Source organism: Aethalodelphis obliquidens, unplaced genomic scaffold, assembly GCF_003676395.1.
Source record: "Aethalodelphis obliquidens isolate GAN/ISIS:26980383/991018 unplaced genomic scaffold, ASM367639v1 scaffold57, whole genome shotgun sequence".
NCBI lineage: Eukaryota > Metazoa > Chordata > Mammalia > Artiodactyla > Delphinidae > Aethalodelphis > Aethalodelphis obliquidens.
In genome coordinates, this window is record NW_020838001.1 from 9,598,703 (window position 1) to 9,620,517 (window position 21,815).

At 41.4% G+C, this 21,815-nt stretch overlaps 1 protein-coding gene across 5 annotated transcripts in view; it reads left to right on the top strand.

Annotated features, from left to right (window-relative positions):
* Positions 1 to 21,815, top strand: part of ZFP64 (ZFP64 zinc finger protein) — a 78,087-nt gene that overhangs the window by 26,019 nt on the left and 30,253 nt on the right. For 3 of the 5 annotated variants that reach the window (XM_027086965.1, XM_027086966.1, XM_027086963.1), the window contains one exon: positions 2,233 to 3,659. The exons of 1 other annotated variant lie outside the window; for it this stretch is intronic. In XM_027086965.1, the coding sequence (XP_026942766.1) occupies positions 2,233 to 3,515 (1,283 nt within the window). In that variant the 3' untranslated portion in view covers positions 3,516 to 3,659. Of the gene's footprint in view, positions 1 to 2,232; positions 4,167 to 21,815 lie in introns of those variants that run through there. One more of the 5 variants, XM_027086964.1, reaches the window with a different exon arrangement.

Here is a 21,815-nt window from a genome sequence, read left to right on the forward strand (position 1 = left end):
TTTACACTCTTCTCTATTTAGAAATTGGTGTCGTCACTAGACCCACCGCTAGAGCTTGTTACTTAATGCACACGCATTGCCAAATCACAATTTAATTATTTAATAATTTTCAGTATAATTAGTGTGTTTTGTATTCCTTTTGATTTTTATTTTAGTTTACTTTGTGCATTTAAACATTACCCCGAGAAAGCGTGCATGGGTTTCACTAAACCGCCAGAAAGGGGTCCGTGGCATAAAAAAGGTTGAGAGCAACATTCTAAGACAGAAGTCAGCCAACTTTTTCTATAAAGAGCCAGATAGTAAATATACTTTAGGCTTAGCGGGCCATACAGTGTCTATCACAGTTTACTCACCTCTGCCAGTTGTAGCATGAAAGCAACCAGAAACAACACACAACAAATGGACATGGCTGTGTTACAATAAAACTTTATTTACAAAAACAGGCTGTGGGCTAGATTTGGCTCACTGTGTATAGCTTACCATTCCTTGTTCTAAGGTTTCACGTGAATGATCTCAGTGGCATTTAGTCATGCAAAGCATTGTTTAGTTTGGGGCTTCTTCCTTTTCTCGAAGCTTGTTTAATTTGCTCCATCATTAATTGCATTTATTAAACAGCTCATTGTGATGTTATAGGTCTTATACCAAAAAGCCAGAACACAATCCCACTCTTTTGAGCTTACGGTAAGAAAGCAAACATTGGTCATATGTACAGATAATCACCTAGCATCCAAGAATACCAGCTTTGGCTACATACTCTAAGATGTTAACCAATATGTGACATTCTGGAAAGGGTAGCACTATAGAGACAATTAAAAATATCAGAGATTTCAGGGGTTCCGGGAGCGGGGTTAGGGGTGAATAGGTGTAGCACAGGGCATCTTTAGAGAAGTGACACTATCCTGTATGCTACTGTAATGGTAGATATGTAATAGTATACATTTGTTGAAACCCATAGAAATATACAAAACAGAGTAAATCCACATGTCAACTGGAGTTTAGTTAATAATAATCTATTAATATTGGTTCATCAGTTGTAACAAATGTACTGCATTAATGCAAAATGTTAATAATAGGGAAACGACGTGCAGGGGAGAGAAGGAGCGAGCATATGGGAACTCTTTACTTTCTGTATAATCTCCCCAAACCTAAAACTGCTCTAAAAAAGTAAAGTCTTTTAATTACAAAGAAAAAAAAAAAAGAATACCCGCTTTGGAATCAGCCTGGGTTGGAATCCAAGCTCTGCCATGTACTACCGAGTGACTGGAAACAAGTGATAGAGTCGCTCCAGGCCTCAGCCTCCTCATTTGTACAGTAGTGTTGGGAATAATATTGATAATAGTACCCACCTCATGGGAATGTCGGGATCATCAAGTGAGACCATTCTTGTGGAATGCTCAGCAGGGCGCCTGCCGTCCGGGAAGCCACCGAAGAACCTTAGCTGCTGTTGTTTCGCTTGCTTAAACAATATTGCAATGGGCGGGGTCACCAATTTGCTTGAATTATCAGATGATTGGGACTTAGCGTTCACTGAGGAAATAAACTTGGAATATCATGTCCTTTCAGATGTTGCAATTTCGCTTTTCCTGTTCATCTTTCACCGAACATGAATTAAAAAAAAAAAATCAAGCAGCTGGATTTTGTAACTTCACAAGTAAAGAGCGCAGCTGGCAATGTGGGATAAATAAATTGTGCGCAATAAACACGTCTTTATTAATAAAAATCTGCATGAAGTGTAAGCTGGGCGTTTCAATCATTGTAAAAAGAATATTCTGATGAGTGAGCATGGAGCTGACTGATTTGAAAATGTGCCCTTGAATCTGTTACAACATGTAACTCAACCAAAATCAACGGATTATGCAAAATTATGCAACTGTGAATGGTTCCCTAGCAGAGTGAACACAATAACCGTAGGAACGATAGCTTGATTGTTTTCAAGGATATACTAAGTGTATTCGCAAATCTTATTTTTTTTTACTGGGGACAGTTAAATAGCTTGATTTTCAATCTCCGTTTTTCTTCTGGGTGTTATAATGGTGGTGGTGGTTTAAGTTTGGGAAAAGGAGAGAAGCCCCCGACCCCTCTTTTTTTTTCTCCCAGGGGCTGCTAGGAGCTGCAGTTAGAAGGTCTCCACCCGCCTGCCTTGGTATAAGCGATTTTCTGGTGTGTGCTTCGGGGGGATCCGCTATGGTTGTTGCCTGCCTGTTCTTATCGAAACTCACCTTGTGTTGACAGGGGACGCCCCCTTCCAGTGCTGGCTCTGTAGCGCCAAGTTCAAAATCAGCTCGGACTTGAAAAGGCACATGCGCGTGCACTCGGGGGAGAAGCCTTTCAAGTGCGAGTTCTGCAATGTCCGCTGCACCATGAAGGGGAACCTCAAGTCGCACATCCGCATCAAGCACAGCGGGAACAACTTCAAGTGTCCGCATTGCGACTTCCTGGGGGACAGCAAGGCCACACTCCGCAAGCACAGCCGGGTGCACCAGTCCGAGCACCCCGAGAAATGTTCCGAGTGCAGCTACTCCTGTTCCAGCAAGGCCGCCCTGCGCATCCACGAGCGCATCCACTGCACCGACCGCCCCTTCAAGTGCAGCTACTGCAGCTTCGACACCAAGCAGCCCAGCAACCTGAGCAAGCACGTGAAGAAGTTCCACGGCGACGTTGTCAAGACCGAGGCCTCGGAGAGGAAAGACACGGGCCGGCAGAGCAGCCGCCAGGTGGCCAAGCTGGACGCCAAGAAGACTTTCCACTGTGATCGGTGCGATGCCTCCTTCATGCGCGAGGACTCGCTCCGCAGCCACAAGCGGCAGCACAGTGAGTACAATGAGAATAAGAGCTCGGATGTGACCGTCCTGCAGCTTCAGATCGACCCCAGCAAGCAGCCCGCCGCGCCCCTCACTGTGGGGCACCTCCAGGTGCCCCTCCAGCCCAGCCAAGTGCCCCAGTTCAGCGAGGGCAGAGTCAAAATCATCGTTGGCCATCAGGTGCCCCAGGCAAACACCATCGTCCAGGCTGCGGCGGCCGCAGTGAACATCGTACAGCCCGCCTTGGTGGCGCAGAACCCAGAGGAACTGCCCGGGAACAGCCGGCTGCAGATCTTACGCCAGGTCAATCTGATCGCCCCTCCTCATTCCTCGGGGTGTCCGAGCGAGGCGGCGGCGATGCCCCAGCCGGCTGTCCTGCTGACCACTCACGACCAGACGGACGGAGGCACTTTGCACCAGACCCTCATCCCCACGGCCCCGGGCGGCCCCCAGGAAGGCTCTGGCAACCAGACTTTCATCACCAGTTCGGGCATTACTTGCACTGACTTCGAAGGCCTGAACGCTCTGATTCAGGAGGGGACCGCTGAAGTGACTGTGGTCAGCGACGGAGGCCAGAACATCGCCGTGGCCACCACGGCTCCGCCCATATTCTCCACCACCTCTCAGCAAGAACTACCCAAGCAGACTTACTCCATCATCCAAGGAGGCGCCCACCCAGCTTTGCTCTGTCCGGCGGATTCCATACCAGACTAGTGCTTATAAAACAAAAGAAAGGGGGAAAAAGGAGTGACCAAAAAAGAAGTCAGAAATGGAATTCTGTGAGAGGTTTGCCCTTAATGTTTTTAAGGATTGTTGTGAAAACACCCCACCCCCATAATAAATGGTAATTTTATACTGCTTACTGAAATTTTTTTATGCTGCGATAGTTGTGAGACCTCTGGATCGCGGTGTTCTAAGTGCTGTAGAATCTTAAATACTACCAAGACGATCCCGATTAGGGCTTGGAATGAAGTGAATTGAGTCGTGAATACATTTGTTTGCTTCCAACTTGATTGGCAAACTCTAATAAAGGTTTTTTCCACCTCATTACATTTGTGTAGTAGATGGTGCTTCTCAGCCTCTCTTAAGACCCCATCCTGAAATACCCCCGTGTTTGGGGGAATAGTGTTTTAATACATGGATACAAATCTATCGGCATGAAGGACCATTTTCTACATAATGTTACATGGATTTTTGATCACAAAGAAAAAAGTGTAGCGTAAATGAGGGGAAAAAAGGAACGGTTTCCTCATAAATTGATGCATCATTAAAACATAACAAATGTTAGTGATTCTTCAGAGTCACAGTATGATTTGGGTTATTGGGGTTTGAATTATCTAATTAAAGAGAACTTGAAGAAGCAAAGCTTCTTAGTCCTCTCTCATAAATAGCATATAAATGCCTTACCTTCTTCACAGTCAAATATGTGTGGTGCCTAAGGTGACCCAACGATCATTTTTATTTTGAAACTTCAGTGACAAACCTGACGTTTCTGTTTAGATGCCGATATAATTAACCTTTAGTTTAGGTTAATTATAATATTAACCTTTAGGACAGTTTTCTAGGATGGCATTGTTTTAGATAGTAAGATACGTGCAGTCCCAGGGATCAGATGAGAGGGATTGGAAAAGCACCTAGGTCCAAAGCATGGGCTGTACTGACGAGAGGGAAATTTCAAATTTGTCTGTTTTGAATTGAAATGCTGTGTAATCAGTAGGTGGCGCCAGAGAGCGATCTCAAATTACCCGTGCTTGGATCCAAAGACCTGAATTTGGGTCTTCATCTCTGATTTCCAGCTTCTAGCATTATCTTCAACTCAGGGTGGGCTCTTAATAAACACTGCATAAATGAAACATGCTGTCACAGAGCATGAGCAAGGATTGGTGAGGAGGGGAGGTTACTCTTGTGAGAGAAGCATATTTAAAATGTGAGAACACTTTAGATACATTTTTACCAGAGTAATCAACATTTTAATTTTATTCCCTAACACACAAACTTATTAAAATTCTCATGCATATCAATTCACTTTTACATTAAGATATTATTCCCTCCCCCCCTTTTTTTGGTAATAACAAACTAAGGAAATATGGAAAATGGTGATGCTGAAAACCTTGAGAATTGCCTGTTGGAAATAGAAAGTCAGCATCCCTTAGGATACACATACAGGGACTTCCCCAGTGATCCAGTGGTTAAGACGCGGTGCTTCCAATGCAGGGGACGCGGGTTCCATCCCTGGTCGGGGAACTAAGATCCCACATGCTGCGCAGCGTGGCCAAGAAAAAAAAGAAAACACATACATATATATATATATATCCTCAAGCTGGGCTTTGTCTTCTTTCTTTTCATTTTTGATCCTTCTTCACCAGAAATGATTTTTGTATCAGCAGTGATGATAATGCGTCATAACTATGGTTTGGTAAGAAATCAAACAAGCTTGCAGCTTACTCTGTTAGTATTTTATCACTTTAGAATTACTGCTTGCAGTGCTTTAGGAAACTATTCAGCCATTGGATTTTACCTGGGAAACTTCTATTGTCATGAACCTGTGTTCTACATCTTTTTTCCCAGTGTGCCCCTAGTTTCAACTTTTAAATGATTTTTTTCCTGATTATAAATGTAATGTGTATTCAAGATAAAAAATATGGGAAACACGTTATAGATCTTCCTCGACGTACGAACGGGTTATGTCCTGATAAACCCATTGTAAGCTGAAAATATCATTAAGTTGAAAATGCATTTAATACAGCTAACCTACCAAGCATCATAGCTTAGCCTCACCTACCTTAAATGTGCTCAGAACATTTACATTAGCCAACAGTTGGGCAAAATCTGCCTATTTTAGAAGAGAATATTGAATAGGTCATGTAATTTATGAATACAGAAAGTGAAAAACACAGATTGGAGGGGTACAGAATGATTGTAAGTGTATCAGTTGTTCACCTTCGTGATCCCATGGCCGACTCACTGCCACTGCCCAGCATCGGGAGAAAGAATCAGACCACGTAGTGCTAGCCCAGGAAAAGATCAAAATTCGAAGTATGATTCTATTGAATGTGTATTGCTTTTGTACCATCGTAAAGTCAAAAAATTGTTAAGTTGAGCCATCGTAAGTTGGGGACCATCTGTATGTATATTAAGAAAAATTTAAAAGTCACTAATAATTTTACTATCCAGGTGTAAAAATTGTGACCATTTTAATGGACTCCCTTCAAATCTTTTTTTTCTATGCTTGTGTATGTTTTCTATTTTTAAAATTTATTTTATTTACTTATTTATTTATGGCTGCATCAGGTCTTAGTTGCGGCATGTGGGATCTTTCATTGTGCTGCGGGCTCTTTGTTGTGGCACGTGGGCTTCCTTCTAGTTGTGACGTGCAGGCTTCTCTCTAGTTGTGGCGTGCAGGTTTTCTCTCTCTAGTTGTGGCACACGGGCTCTCTCATTGAGGCGTACGAGCTCAGTAGTCATGGCACGCAGGCTCAGTTGCCCCACGGCGTGTGGGATCTTAGTTCTCGCACCAGGGATTGAACCTGCGTTCCCTGCATTGGAAGGTGAATTCTTTACCACTGGACCACCAGGGGAGTCCCGTATGTATGTTTTCTACTCCAGTTACAGAGTTGGGGTTGAATTGAGCATACTATTTTCTTTTTATATACTATATTTCTCTTTATATCATTATATCTCCACGGAACTGCTGCCCTCCATAGATACGTATAATGCATATACACACACATGCGTATTTGGATTTTTTTAACGAACTACAACAGCAAAACTTGTTCCTTGTGATAAACTATATAGAGAATTGTACAAAAACCAAGCCAATAATCTCCAGCCTATTCTCATTCCACCCAAGGTAAGTAAGGTCTCTGTGTTCATACCAACTTAAAAGATAACCTAGAAAAGGCTTTCCCTTATTTTTATAGTAATTGTATCACACTATGTACATTTCTCTCTACCTTGCCCTTATTATTCCATTTATTAACAGTACTGTGTGTCAGTACAGCTATGCCTTTTTTTTTAAGCAAATGGTAGACTATGACTTACCATGTTATAAGCACCATGCTTTATTCACCCATCTCCATCTTCATGGGTATTTTGGTTGTTTGGGGGTGTGTTTGCCATTACAAACTGCCACAGTAAACATCCTACGTAGTTCCTCTTATTCAGTTGTGCTTTCTTTTCTTTCTGTAGGTTAGAGTCCCCAAAGTGCGTTTCAATGAGTTTCTGTAGTTTGTACTTGCATAGATTCAGATGAGTTTTTCAAAACGATAGTCTCGTTGGTGGTGCTGGTGGTGCGGGCTCCAGCTATCACGAATCTTGTTATCCATCTTTTGAAGTTTTGTAGGTCTGATGTGTGAAAATGGTAATCTGGTCTTTGTGCGTTTCCTGAGCTGGTGTTTTGATCTGCATCTCTGTGACACCTCTGCATAGACTTGTTGATTATTTGCATTTTTCTTATCTATGAACTTTAAACTCATACTCTTATTTTTTTCCTTGGGTTGCTGGGCACCTGGGGATGTGAACCCCATGTCTGTCAAATGGTGCTGAGTTTTCTCCCCTCCTATCCTTTGTCTTTTGACTTTCCTCATGGTGCTATTTCCATCTAAAAATAATCATTTTGTATGCAGTCAGATTCTTCTAGTGCTTTATTTGTGGCTCCTGTATTTTCTAAGAAAGTCCTCCCTTCCCCTGAGGTTTTTTTCTTTAATATTTTCATTATTTGTTTTCAGTTTCTGCAGCCAGAATTCATATTTATGTGTGTATGGTATAGGAGTTTAGCTGCCCAATTATAACCAGGACCATGTGTTAAACAAAATATTATTTTCCTTGGAACTGAAATCTTAATTTCACCTTTAGATGAAGTTCCCAAATATACTTGGCTCTATCTCTAGAATCTCCGTTTTGTCTCACTGATCCTTATACTTCTCTGGGTTGCCAACATTACACATTTGATTATATTAGCATTAAGGTAATCCTTAGTATCTTTTAGACTTGCAAAGCCTCCCCGTAGCTATTATTTTCCAAAATTTTCTTAGCAATTCTTAACTATTCATATTTCTAAACGAACTTCATTTTGTCCATTACCCCTCCCCCCATAAAAAGTAAACCTTTTGAGGATTTGTATTAGAATCGTATCTGTATGGTTACATGAACTCATGAAAAGAATGACTTTAAAAACTGTTAAATCTGGGACTTCCCTGGCAGTCCAGTGGTTAAGACTGCACACTTCCACTGCAGCGGGCACGGGGTTGATCCCTGGCTGGGGAACTAAGATCCCACGTGCCACACAGCGCAGCCAAAAAAATAAAAAGTAAATGTTAAATCTTCCACCCAAAAACTGTTTTTTAAACCCTGTTGTAATATATAGTTTTCTTCATATACAGTCTATTCTTATTAAATAGGGCCTGTATTTTCTTGTTGTTTTGAATTCTATTGTAACTGTAAATAGGATTTTTTGTGTTAAAATAATTATTTGTTGCAAGCATAGGGAATAGCTATATTTGGTATATTTGTCTATATTGTACTACCTTAGAAAAAAATTTTTATTCATTGACAGTATTTATTAGAAACTCTTGGTCGCTGATAAATATGACATGATGGTTGTGGTATAGTCACCTCATTCCCAGGTGTTTTTTTCTCGTCCCTTGCAATACTTATACTACTTATTTTGCAGTCTTGTCCTATTGTATTAGTCAGAACCTCCAAACAATGTTGAAACAGCTGGCATCCCTGTGGCATCTCTGATTTTAACTTGAATGGCTTTAGAATTTCCCAATTTAATATAATATATGCTATTCCTTGGGTGGCAGTTTTTATAGTACTTAGTCATTTTCTTCTCCCATTTTCAGAGTTTTTATCAAGGTGGGTTGCTGATTATTGTCAAATATCTCTTAACTATCTCTTGACATAAATATTTGGGTTTTGTACTTACATATGTTGATATGTGAATTAGTGTAGGACATAGCCTGGTACTGAAGCCTTTTGCATTCCTGAAACAAACCGTCTAGGTCATGTTGGATTATTCTTCTAATACATTCCTAGATTTCATTTACTAATATTTTCCTTGAAATTTTTATAACCGTATGTGTAAGTGCAGTTGAATGCTGGTTTTCTTCTTTGTTCTCTGACTTTGCTTGTTTGTTTGTTTTAGGTTATGTTTCTCTGAAAATAAATTGAGGCTCTTTCCTCCTTTTTCAGTGACCAGCAATAGTTTGTTATTTCAGGAATTATCTGTTTATTTTCTGGGCTGATACCCTTTTTCATTGTACATTCTTAACAAACTTTACATTTTTTTCTGTAATTAATGGTCTATTTGGACTTTATGTCTCAACCTGATAAATTTTGGTAATACATACTTTGCAAAAGAAAAAATCATTCATTTTGCTCTGTAATTCCACTTAACATTCTCCTAAAATTGTTTTAGACTCTTTGGCTTTTTTTTTTGATCTAACAGTGCTCTTGTTACTTTTTGCGGGGGGCGGTGGTTTTAGGGGAGTTTGGGGTGGGTTGTGTTTTATTTGTATTTTCAGTCTTCTCCTTAGGTAGTTTGCCAGGAGTTTATCTGTTTTGTCATTTATGTAAAAGTAAAGCTTTTGCTTTTATTTATTCTCTCTCTACTCCTCCATTTTATTCATTTCAGCATGTATCTTTATTTCAGCATTATCTTTATTAATTCTTTCCCCTGCTTTTCTTTCCGTTTATTTTGTTAGTCTAATTTCCTGTGTTAAGTTCACTTATTTTCAGCCTTTAATAATGGGGAAGTATTTAAAGCTGTGTATTTTCCAGTATGACTTCACCTATGTTAAAAGATCATTTTTTTCAAAGTTAAATCATGACTGCCATACAAATATAAAATGAGCATGTGTTAGCAATTTTATCTAATTCATTAATTAATGAGGAAATCAGTAAGTTGTTACAACAGGTTTGAAGGGGAATTCAATGAATGCTTACACAGGCAATCAGGAATGCTGAAAGAAACTTACAGACAGATGCAAAACTGGTTGGGGTCTACAGGGCAACCATCAGTTGCATTCCACCCACAAGGTGTGTTTACATTCTTATATGTTTTTTGCATTATGATATGTTTCTGTAACTCACAAAGTTGTAAAATAGCTCAAAAACGCTAAAAGGCATTGACCGCTATACGATTAGATAACCCAGAGCTGGGATATGACGGGACAACCAGTAGTCTTTTTTGCCAATTTCCAAGTCTTTCAGAAATTTTCATGACATCCATATCCCTATAGATTTTTATATGAAGTGTCCTTCTTTCGTAAATTTCTAGATACTTCGTTATTTCAGTTTTAGGGTTGGTTGGTTTGTTCCGGAAGTCAGGGGGATAAAACCCAAGAGTTATATAAAGGTTTATGTCTTATTTTTCAAGTAGTTACAGTTTGTGAAACTATATTTTCATTTTTGGTTTCTGATATTAATGAGTTTTGATCTGAGAATATGACCTGTAAAATACGCGCTTTTTGTAATTTATTAGTTTTCTTTATAGCCATGTACATGACCAAGTTTTGTAAACGTTTGAGGAGATCTATGAATCAAGTATGTTGACTTTGTTATTCAGATTCTCTCAGTTTTCGTCTGCTTGATAAACTTTGAAAGAAGTATTTTTAAGCCTCTTACTGTGGCTGTGTTTTTTTATCGTGCTTTTCTTGTATTACTGTGTTTCATTTTATTATACTTTGTCATATGTCGTTTGATGCATGTGAGTTTGTGGCTATCATGTGTGTGTTCTTTGTCAATTTTACATTTTACCCTTTAGTACATGCCTGATCTTTCTATTTAATAGCTTTGGGCCTTAAATTACACTTTATTTAATAACAGTATTCTAAGTCTTATTTTATATTTTATTACATTTGCTTGGTTTATCTTTCCCATTCAGTGGTTTAATATCTTCCTGTAATAGCATGTCTTTGTCTTTGGTTGGAGAAGTCAAACTGTTTGCATTTCTCGTAGTAACGTATACTTGGTATTATTCATTTCTGTCGTATTTAATATTTACTATTTATTAAACTTTGTAATTTTCTCCTTTTTCTTTTCTAACTTTTCACTATGTTCTTGAAAGTTCTTATATGTTTCCATTCTGCTAATAGTTACTTTCTAAACTCTAGCGATTATTTTTAAATCGATTCCTCTGTTGCTATATCAGATATAAATATCAACTAGGCCCAAACCTTTCATTAAGAAGTCTCCTCCTCACAAGAGGAGGCCGTTGGGCCACATCTCTTTCTACAACCCCTCTCTCCAAATCCTGGGTGTTGCTGAGGTAGCTTGTGAGTTTACTTCCAGGCTTTTGTTAAGTCTTGCCCTACAGTATGTCTCTTATGTTCCAATTCCCAAATGACCACATCAACTGAGATTTAACCAAAGATTACAACATTCGTTGTTCACCATAATTTCTTAAACTCTTCTTCCCGTATTTCACATCTTTACTCTGAGTTTATCCTTATTCCATTAATTTCTTGAGTATATTCCGTAGAAAGGGCACATAAGCTGGTATTTCTTTGGCCCCAGCAGATGGATGATACCTTTGCACAGCGGATTCTTTTCTCTTCAGTAATCTTTAAATTCTGTTCTCGTGGAGATGAGAAGTTTGATACTGATCTGATCCATTTCTTGAATGCCCTAGATCCAGCGACCAGCAAAGTTGAGACAAAATGGTAGTGTTGCCAGGAAAAAAAGTTGGGAGGTCTCTTACCTCAGCCAGGTCAGGTTGAGAGAACCCATCTCTGAAATTTCCAGAACAGAGGGAGGGGACTGAAAACGGCAAACATTACTAATCTTGAAAAATTTTTGTTGTTCATTTCATCCCACTACTCAGCAACAAAATTATAGTTCTATAAATTGAAACACATTTTTATTCCCTTTGACTGTAGGGCTCCAAGCTTTAAACATTTCTTTTACATCAAATTATCATTCAAAACAACTTTTTGTTGTTGTTATGTTGTAAACTACATGAATATATTACACATTTTTGATAAATAATTAAAATAAGCAAGAATATATCTTAATGAGTTTGATAGGCCTAGTTTTTAATCAGTTTATATATCTGTGATGATATTACTTAAAAAAAAAAATTTTTTTTACCAACTGCTAGAATGAGATACAGCTCTCTTTCAGTTATAGTCCCAATTTTCTTTTTTTATTGATGTAAATGCTGAGACGTCTCATTCGCATAAATAAGGATAGAGACATAGAAAGTGTAATGCAATGCTTCTCAATTATTTTAATTCCTTCTGAGATAAATGCCAGAAAATCATACAATGATCAATCATAATTATTTGGGTCAATTTCGTTAAAAGCAAAGAAATGAAAACCACCTGGGATTTCTTTCCCAGTCATGGACCAATTACTTTCTCAGCCTCGGCACCATGAGTCACCTTCTGGGTGTACTCTTAGATGATCAGTTTTAGGGAAAAGTACACATCAAAGTTGAGGATCTGAGAATTGATTTCCTCAATCATGCCCATACACCTCTTGAGAAATCTTTGTATATTCCCCAAATACAAGAACCCCAATTGAAGGCCCTTGCCCTGGAGCAGGGTTCAGCAAACTTCTTCGGTAAAGGACCAGGTAGATGCCGCGCAGCAACTAAGCCCGTGTGCCACAACTACTGAGCCTGTGCTCTAGAGCCCACGTGCCACAACTACTGAGCCCACGTGCCACAACTACTGAAGCCCGTGCACCTAGAGCCTGTGCTCCGCCACAAGAGAAGCCACTGCAATGAGAAGCCCACGCACCGCAACGAAGAGTAGCCTCCACCTGCTGCAACTAGAGAAGGCCCGTGCACAGCAGTGAAGACCCAACATAGCCAAAAATAAAGAAAAAATAAATAAATAAATAATTTTATTTATTTCCTTTTTTAAAAAGGACCAGGTAGAATATATTCAATATTTTTCAGCTCTGTGGGCCACATGGTCTTTATTGCAGCTCTTCACCTCTGCTATTACAGCATGAAAGTAGCCAGAGACAATAGTAAAGGAGTGGGTGTAGCTGTGTTCTGATAAAACTTTATTTATGGATATTGACATCTGAACTTCACAAAATTTCCAAGTGGCACAAACTATTATTTTTCTTTTGTTTTTTTCCAACCATTTAAAAAAAAAATGTGAAAACCATTCTTGGCTCGCAGACCACATAAGAACAAGTGCGTTGGACCGTAGTTTGCCAGCCCTTGCCCTGGACCCTGCACATAATAGGTACATAACAAATATTTATTAAATAAATGGTACTAATGATTTTCAGTGATAAAAAGCTAACATTTATTGACTCAGGATATGCCAACACAATGCTAAATGCTCTACCTGATAATGTAATCCTCCCAACATCCCATGAGGGAGGATTACTATTATTACCCACATTGTGCAGAAAAGATATTTCCCAACTTTCCTGGTTTAAGAATCACCTGAAAAACTTGTTAAAAATGCCCACAGCTACAGCCCAGCTTTGGAGATCCCAGTACAGCACATCTGGGTGGGACACCTGAGAATCTGTATTTTAAATCTAGGACTCTGGCTATTTTTCTGATCCAGACAATAAGGGGAATACCACAGTAAAAAACCAGAGGCTCAGAAAAGGTAAGAGATCCACCCAGGGTCACACAGCGATTAGGTGATATTTAAACCAGGAGCCAACACTCAGATCACCTGCCCTCGTTCTAATCAGCATGTTTTCTCTAGTCATGACCTTCACCCAACTTGCTAAATCTGGGCTTCTTTGCCGGAATTCATTTCCCCTCTACTCCCACCCACCCCTGGATCTCCCTGGAATGTTAAGTGGGACTGGGCAGGCCTTGCTGGGGTGCCTGCCACGCCCACCCCCAGATGTGAGTTACAGGCCTGTTTTGTTGCACGTCAGTTTACCACTGTAATTTGGGGAGTTCAGAGTTACTGTCTGTGCTCTGAGCTTTTTTTTTTTTTTTTTGCGGTATGCGGGCCTCTCACTGTTGTGCCCTCTCCCGTTGCTGAGAACAGGCTCCGGACACGCAGGCTCAGCGGCCATGGCTCACGGGCCCAGCTGCTCCGCGGCATGTGGGATCTTCCCGGACCAGGGCACGAACCCGTGTGCCCTGCATCGGCAGGCGGACTCTCAACCACTGCGCCACCAGGGAAGCCCTGCTCTGAGCTTCTTATACACACCAAAATATTTCAGTTTTGTGTCCCACATTATTCTGCGGTGCTTGATCTAAGAGGTCAAAACATAAGCCTGCTAGCATCTAGTTTTACATGGGTTTTCTTGGGGAAACCAAGAATTCAAGAGTTGTGTCCTGGAACAGGGTTTCTATATTGATACTTCTTGGGTGGGTCTTGTTTGTTTTCTTGGCTTCAGAAGGATTCTCTGAGCAATAAAAACTGAATGCTTACAACTGAAATTGATCTTCGGTTCATCAGCCAGAATTGGATCTCCTGGAAAGATTTCAGTTGAAGATCTGGAATAAAAACGATGATAGCTTCTCTTCCCTGCCCTTCTGTTTCCTTTACTGCTGTGACACTGTCCTGTCTTTAAGAGGCTGTGTGAGGAACTAGATTTGACCCAGGGGACTGTCCACAGCGAGACTGCCTAATCTCAGGCAGGAACTGCAAGGCCCATGACTACAGCCTGCAGAGACGGTGAAGTCTTGCTTAAACCAACCCTTCGCGCTTTAAAATGCTCTTCCGCACTTTCAGTGACATGGGGAAACAGAGCAAGAAACAGGTCACGTGACTTGCCCAAGCTCACTCTGCTGGTCACTGGTCTTTGCTTTTGAGCCCAGGTCCCTACCTCCTTCCTTCCCTCACCCCTCCTTCCCCCAGCGCTGAGTGTCCGGCTAGTGGGTAATGAACAGAGGCAAGAGTACCCATTCCATTTCCTTTGGTTTAGTTTTCTCATTTAGCTTGGTGCTTCCGACTTCATCCTGGCATCATGAGAGCAACAGAGGGTGCCCACGAGTCCCCAAGCCAGAGAACAAACTCTGAGAAAAGGCTGTGGTTTAGTATTGAATTGTGGGGAGCCAGCAGGGTCCCACTGCCACTGTCCTGGACTAGGGGCATTTTTGCCCATTCCTAAACACACACAGAAAAGAATTTTATATATATATATATATATATATATATATATATAGAGAGAGAGAGAGAGAGAGAGAGAGAGAGAGAGAGAGAGAGAGAAACTTACATTTTACAACTGTGTGGGCACAAGGATTAATATAATCTAAACTGGATTATATTAAAATTTTTTTCTTCTGATTTTAAAACAAATTAAAGCTCTTCCATGGGCCCCTAATTGGAGATGTCAGCCCCTGGGGATGGGGAGATTATAACCAAGACATGAGGAATGTTAAGAGAAGTTTTCATTCTACACGGAGAAGAGACAGGTTGGGCAGAAAGTTAATTACTTATCTTGGTTTTGCCTAGTTTGTTTTTTTATAACAGCTTTATATTGAATTATACTGAGATATAATTCAAATGCCATAAAAAGACTTATATTCTTTTAAAGAATATAATTTAGTAATTTTTAGTATATTCATAAAGTTGTGCAACCATTACCAGCATCTATTTTTTTTTTGGCGGTACACGGGCCTCTCACCGCTGTGGCTTGTCCCGTTGCGGAGCACAGGCTCCGGACGCGCAGGCTCAGCGGCATGTGGGACCCTCCCAGACCGGGGCACGAACCCGTATCCCCTGCATCGGCAGGCGAACTCCCAACCACTGTGCCACCAGGGAAGCCCCATTACCAGCATCTAACTGCAGAACATTCTTATCACTCCAGAAGGAAACCCTGTACCCGTTAGCAGTCACTTTCCATCCCCGCTCTTCCCAGCCCCTGGCAACCACTAATCTACTTTCTGACTCCGTGAGTTTGCCTATTCTGGGCATTTTATCAATACATAATTGGAATCATACCATATGGGATCTTTTGTATCTGACTTCTTTTACTTAGCATAATGTTTTCCAGGTACGTCCAGGTTGTAGCGTGTATCACTACTGCATTCCTTTTTATGGCCAAATAATATTCCATTGTGTGGATAGACCACATTTCATTTATCAATTCATCGATTGATGGAAATTTGGGTTGGTGCCATTGTTTGTCCTAGTTTTAAAGATACTCGTGTATTCAGGTTTTTGGAATTATTTGTGAATTTTTGTGATGATACCCACTACCTAATGAACAGTTACTCTGTGTCACTCACATTAACTCTTTGAACATCCCCATCGGCCCTGTTCAGGACCTCTTATTAGCGTCATCATTTTAGGGTTGGTTAGGCTGAGCAACAGAATGGGTGAGCAGCTGGCCCTGGGTCACACAGCTAGTCTAGTTGATTTGGTTGGACTCACACAGTGATTAAGATCCTGTTCTAGATTCTGATCCTACCAGAATCCCGTACTGCAATCTAGTAATGGGCGGGGCACATTCATCCATCTTTGCAGGAAGACAAAGACAAAAAGGTTGGTTCTAGCCCAGGGATCAGTATGAAAATAGTCAGGCACGGCAGGAAAATGACACACTCTCCTCTCAGATAAGTAGCAAAGGTGGAGCCTGGCCAAGGAGCTACTCTGTTCTCTTAGCAAACTAACGTTTATTGAGCACTTACTACACACCAGGTATTTGCTAAGCATTTAACTGCTGTGCCTCCTATAACCAGCTCTCAAGAAACCAAGAGTGGACCAGAGGAGAACTCCGAAATTTCTTCTGACCCAGTATTGGCATCCCTTAGTTCTCAGGAAACGCATCCATCCATACATATATCACATTTACCTTTTTTTTTAACACGTATATATAGATATGTACTTGTATTTTTAAAACACGATTTCTTAGGATAGTCAAAATGTTTTGCAAATTATAAGTAAAATAGTACTTTTGAATATTCTTCCTTGAACCAATCTCTTTATTTTTTTCCAAAAGTGCTAGCTATAAAATTGTAAAAGAATTCCTGTAGTTAGTTGTTCAGTTTTTTTTTGTTTTTTTTTTTATTATTATTTATTTATTTTTGCTGTGTTGGGTCTTCGTTTCTGTGCGCGGGCTTTCTCTAGTTGCAGGGGCCACTCTTCATCACAGTGCGCGGGCCTCTCACTGTCTCGGCCTCTCTTGTTGCGGAGCACAGGCTCCAGGCGCGCAGGCTCAGTAGTTGTGGCTCACGGGCCTAGTTGCTCCGCAGCATGTGGGATCTTCCCAGACCAGGGCTCGAACCCGTGTCCCCTGCATTAGCAGGCAGATTCTCAACCACTGCGCCACCAGGGAAGCCCAGTTGTTCAGTTTTTAATGCTGATTTTGTGGTTCTTAAGCAGTGATGAGAGTCACTTATCTTGGGCTGTATTCTTCTGGCATTATCTTTCCCTGAGCATTACTTCGCTGAATTTTGAGGGTGGAATTGGGTGATATTTAGTTATTAGGGAAAGGGAAACAATAGGGCGAATGTTCTGAATGCCATCAGCTGCTTTGGTTGTGTGAGTTGATTGGTAGGTTCACTCCAGGTAGGTGTAGAGAACGTTCAACAGGGCCCACGGAGCTATGAGGACACTAGATGCTGTGACTGAGCCACTGCCTTGAAGCAGCTTATGTCTAGATGCCACTGTTTCTTGTCTTGTCGTTGCCTCTACCAAAACTGTGGATCTTGAGGGCTCCGACTGGTTCTAACCGTGCTAACCCCTGGAAGGAAGTGTTCAGCAAATGTTCACTGAACTCATTCACTCATTCAGTGTTTCTTGAGCACCTCCTCTGTGCCAGGTGTGGTTCTATAAACTTGGGAGGTATCAAGAGCAAACAAAGAGTGATCTTTGCCCTTGTAGTCTACCTTCTAGTGTGGGGAAAGAGACAGTACATAGAGAACAAAACACATCTGTACATTTTACAGTGTCTTAGAAGGATAAGTGCTGTGGCATGGGGGGCAGGGTTTGATAGGGGAGAGGGGTTGCAGTTGTATATAGGATGGTCAGGGAAGGCCTCCCTGAGAAGTTAAGACTGGAATGAGGGAGGGAGGGAGCCATGTGGATATCAAGAGGGAGAGAGTTCCAGGCAGAGGGAACAGCCAATGCAAAAACCCTAAAACAGAAATGTGCCTGGGGTGTTTGAGGTTAACGTGACCAGAGAAAAATGAGCAACAGAAAGAGAAACTGGTAGAAAGTGGGGTTGGGAACAGTATGATTCTGTTTTTTGTATTCTGCCATATTTTAAAATAAGTAAAACAATTAACAACAGTTGCATTCATTCAGCAAATACTAATTGCATATGATGGTAGGGACACAAGGCAGGCCGGGTCCTTGCCCTCTGGGATCTCACAGACTAGTAAGGCAGATGGGCAAATAAACATTTGTCACAGTATATGAATGCTCTATCAGGGGGACATAGCAGGATGACAGGGAACCCATATAACCCAGGTTTGAAGGGCCCAGGGGAGGCTGCTATGGAAAGTCAAAATGATCATTGAAATTGGGAACAGAGAAATGGGGGGTGAGCATTCTAAGGTGGGCTGGAACACATGAAGCCCTGGAGGAGAGAGGTCATTTGTAATCGGAGCATTTTTCTAGAAAGGAAAAGGCAAAAAAAAAAAAAGGTGCTCCTTGGAGAATGTTAGCTCCTGGGAAGGTTGTTTATTTCTAGAGAAGCAGCACCACATTTATACCATTTATATAAAGTGATCATATAGTCCATCATCCAGACTGGGACACCTTTGAGAGTGGGGTGGCAAGCACTATGGGTAATTATGCTGGGAGAGCAGGTATAAGTAGCCTCCAGTATGCCCTTACCACCCTCACCGATGGAAGGCCCAGCCCAGAAGCTGTAAAATAATGCCTAATGCTTCTCCCTAGTGGTGGAATGCAGCAACACAACACAAGTCAAAGATCAGAGTTTCCTATCCCATGAGTCAGTTTTCCAAGAAAAATAACGAGTCACATGCCACAGAGCTGATCAGAGTTTGGGTTTTGACCTAATGCTTTAGAGATAAATTTATTACTATAAATGTATCAAGTCTTTATCCATCTGTTTATTCTTCGCTGTGTGATTGTATTCCTATTTTCAGTGTTAGTGGCTGTGGTAGATTAGATTTCTGTTTCCAGCCCAACACTCCCTCCCTGGTACAGAATCATACTTATCAACCCTTGCACATTGGTATCATGGTGGGTAGAGTGGCTTCCTGGCCCCATTGACTTTGGGTGAAGCTGTGTGATTTGCTTTGCCCAGTGGAATACAGTAGACCCAATGGGAAGAGGGGTTTTAACTGTGTCTATACAGTTTGGCTCATCCTCTTGCTCTCACGTGACCTGTCATGAGAAGAACATGCTGTGTGTAGCAAAACACCCAAGGAGACACAAGCAAACACATGGAGTTGACCTCAACCCAATCCAGTAGAGCCACAATGACTCACAGACACATAAAAAATAACATAAATATTTGTTGTCGAAAGCCACTGAGATTTTGAAGTTGTTTGTCACGCAGCAAAAACTGACTAATACAGGAGACTATTAGTAAACGTACTCAACTTACCATTGTCTACTGAATTGCCATTTCCAGTGTTTAGCATTTACTTGAATGCGTGAAATAATGTTTTCCCTGCAGTACCACTTTAAAATCACTTTCAACACAAGTATGATGAAAAAAGTATTTGTCCTTGTAAAATCTGGATGCAAATCCAGCAGGTCTCTTCTTCCCATCTTGTCTTGCATCCTTTTTCTTCCTTTTTTTTTTTTTTTAATTTTTGGTCAGTTCCCTTTCATAGGAGAGAGAAAGAAAACCTGCCCAGAGGACTCCCCACCCAATCTACCCAAGACCTGTTAGTCTCCATAAGGGCATCTTTTGTTAGAGGCAACATTTTCCTCACTGGCTCTGAGACTCAGTGTCTTCCAAGAGAACATACATGGGAGGAATAAAGTGCTGGAGATGCCTCAGCTTTTAAGAGACTTTACACCTTTTCTTAAATAGGATTCCATTCACTTTGAGCTAACTCTAAGTTACCGTGTGTCTTCAGAAAGATTCGCAGAGTTCAGATTAATTTGTAAGACTGGTATGCTGAAGGCTCAATGAGAACTTAAATTTTTTTTCAGCATTAAAGTTCTTAATGCAAGAAGCAAGTTAGCAAATCGGCAGTCATCTTTACAGAGCTTCCTTCCACCTAATCCAGTGTAGACAGCATAGATACACCCAGATTACCTGTAAGCAGGTGAGTAAGTATTGTCATTCAAAGACCTTGCAAGCCTGGGTTGTACAGCAGGCCCATGGAGAAGTGGAACAGTGGATGGTAGTGGTTAAGAACAAGGGCTCTGGAGTCAGAAGAAGGTGGGTTCAAATCCCAGCTCCATATTTTCCCAGAGATATGACCCAGACAAGTGACCCAACCTCTCTGAACCTCAGTTTCTTCTTCTAGGAGAAGCAGGTATATAATGGGGATAATAACAGTTCCTACCTTATAGTGTTGTAAAGAAGGATTAAATAACACATGTTAAATAAAATAATGCATGTTAAGATACAGAAAACAAACTTGTGATACCAAAGGGGAAAAGAAAGGGAGGAGGGACAAATTAGGGGTGTAGGATTAACAGATACAAAATAAAATAGAGAAGCAACACAGATATTCTGTATAGCACAGGGAACTGTACCCATTATATTGTAATAACCTATAATGGAATATATCTGCAAAAACACTGGATCACTATACTGTATACCTGAAACTAACACAATATTTGTAAATCAACCATCCTTCAATTTAAAAAGAAAAACAAAAATAATAATACAGGTTAAGTACATAGCACATAGTAGGCAGTCAATTAACATAGCCATATAGGTAGCAGCGCTAATGACCTGCTTTCTCAGTTTTTCTGTATCTTTGGTTAAGCCGTTAATAGCTCACCTTTGTCATCATTAGGGCTGCTCAGGATCCACCGGCTTCCTGTGTAGAAGGCATCTGTCACTGTGCTCATCCAGGTGGAAGGCAGTGCCCTACCCACCACTGTACAAGCTGGTGAGCATCAGCTACTCCCACCACTTCCTTGCAGCTTGAGGACACGCACAAGCCCTGGGCTTGGCCAGTCAGGTATTCCTGCCTGAGACCAAGCAAGCAGCACAAACCACAGGGAGGTATTAAAATTCATCCACAATAGCAGCGTTTCAGCAGAGGTTTAAACAGTGTGATGACAGCAGCGGCGGTTTCTGGGAGCAGTGGGGCCCAGCTTCGGGGTTTCCAGCATCAGCATCAGAGATGTTCCCCTGCAGCATCCCAAACAGACGTCCTTGCAGGGCACCTCGTTCTGGCCTGCCTCACTTTCTGCCCATCACCTGAGCTGGGCTCTCAGGTCCCTCACATGCTCCAGTCAATCAATTCCTGTTCTGGTTCAACTGGCCAGCAGTTTCTGTTGCTTGTAATCAATGAACTCTAATTGATACACTCCCAAAGAGGGAAGCTCTGATGGGCTCTATTGTCATTGACCCATAGTGAGGACTCCAGTTTGGCAGAATTGGGAGCCATATCAGCGTAGAAGTCATTGCTTTAGACTCAGCCTTTGCACTTAGCTAAAAAGCCAGCTCAGGGGCTTCCCTGGTGGCGCAGTGGTTGAGAGTCCGCCTGCCAATGCAGGGGACACGGGTTCGTGCCCCGGTCCGGGAGGATCCCACATGCTACGGAGCGGCTGGGCCCGTGAGCCATGGCCGCTGAGCTTGCGCGTCCAGAGCCTGTGCTCCGCAACGGGAGAGGCCACAACAGTGAGAGGCCTGCATACCGCAAAAATAAAATAATAAAATTATTTTTTTAAAAAAAGCCAGCTCAGATGGTTTCAGTCTAATAGTGCAACGCTTGGCACCTTTAAGCAGAAAGATGCCCCTACCACCACCATGGGAATTCTCCTTCCTTCTGAGAGCCTGATGGGCACCAATGCTTCAGGGCTGGCCTTTGACTTCATTATAGAACGGAAACTTCTTAAAGGAAAAATGTCCAACAATTTTTTTTCCATAAAACATTACAAACATACAGCAAAGTTGAAAAAAAATGTTTGGTGATCACCCACATTCTTTCCACAAAGATTCTGTCATTAACATGTTACTCTT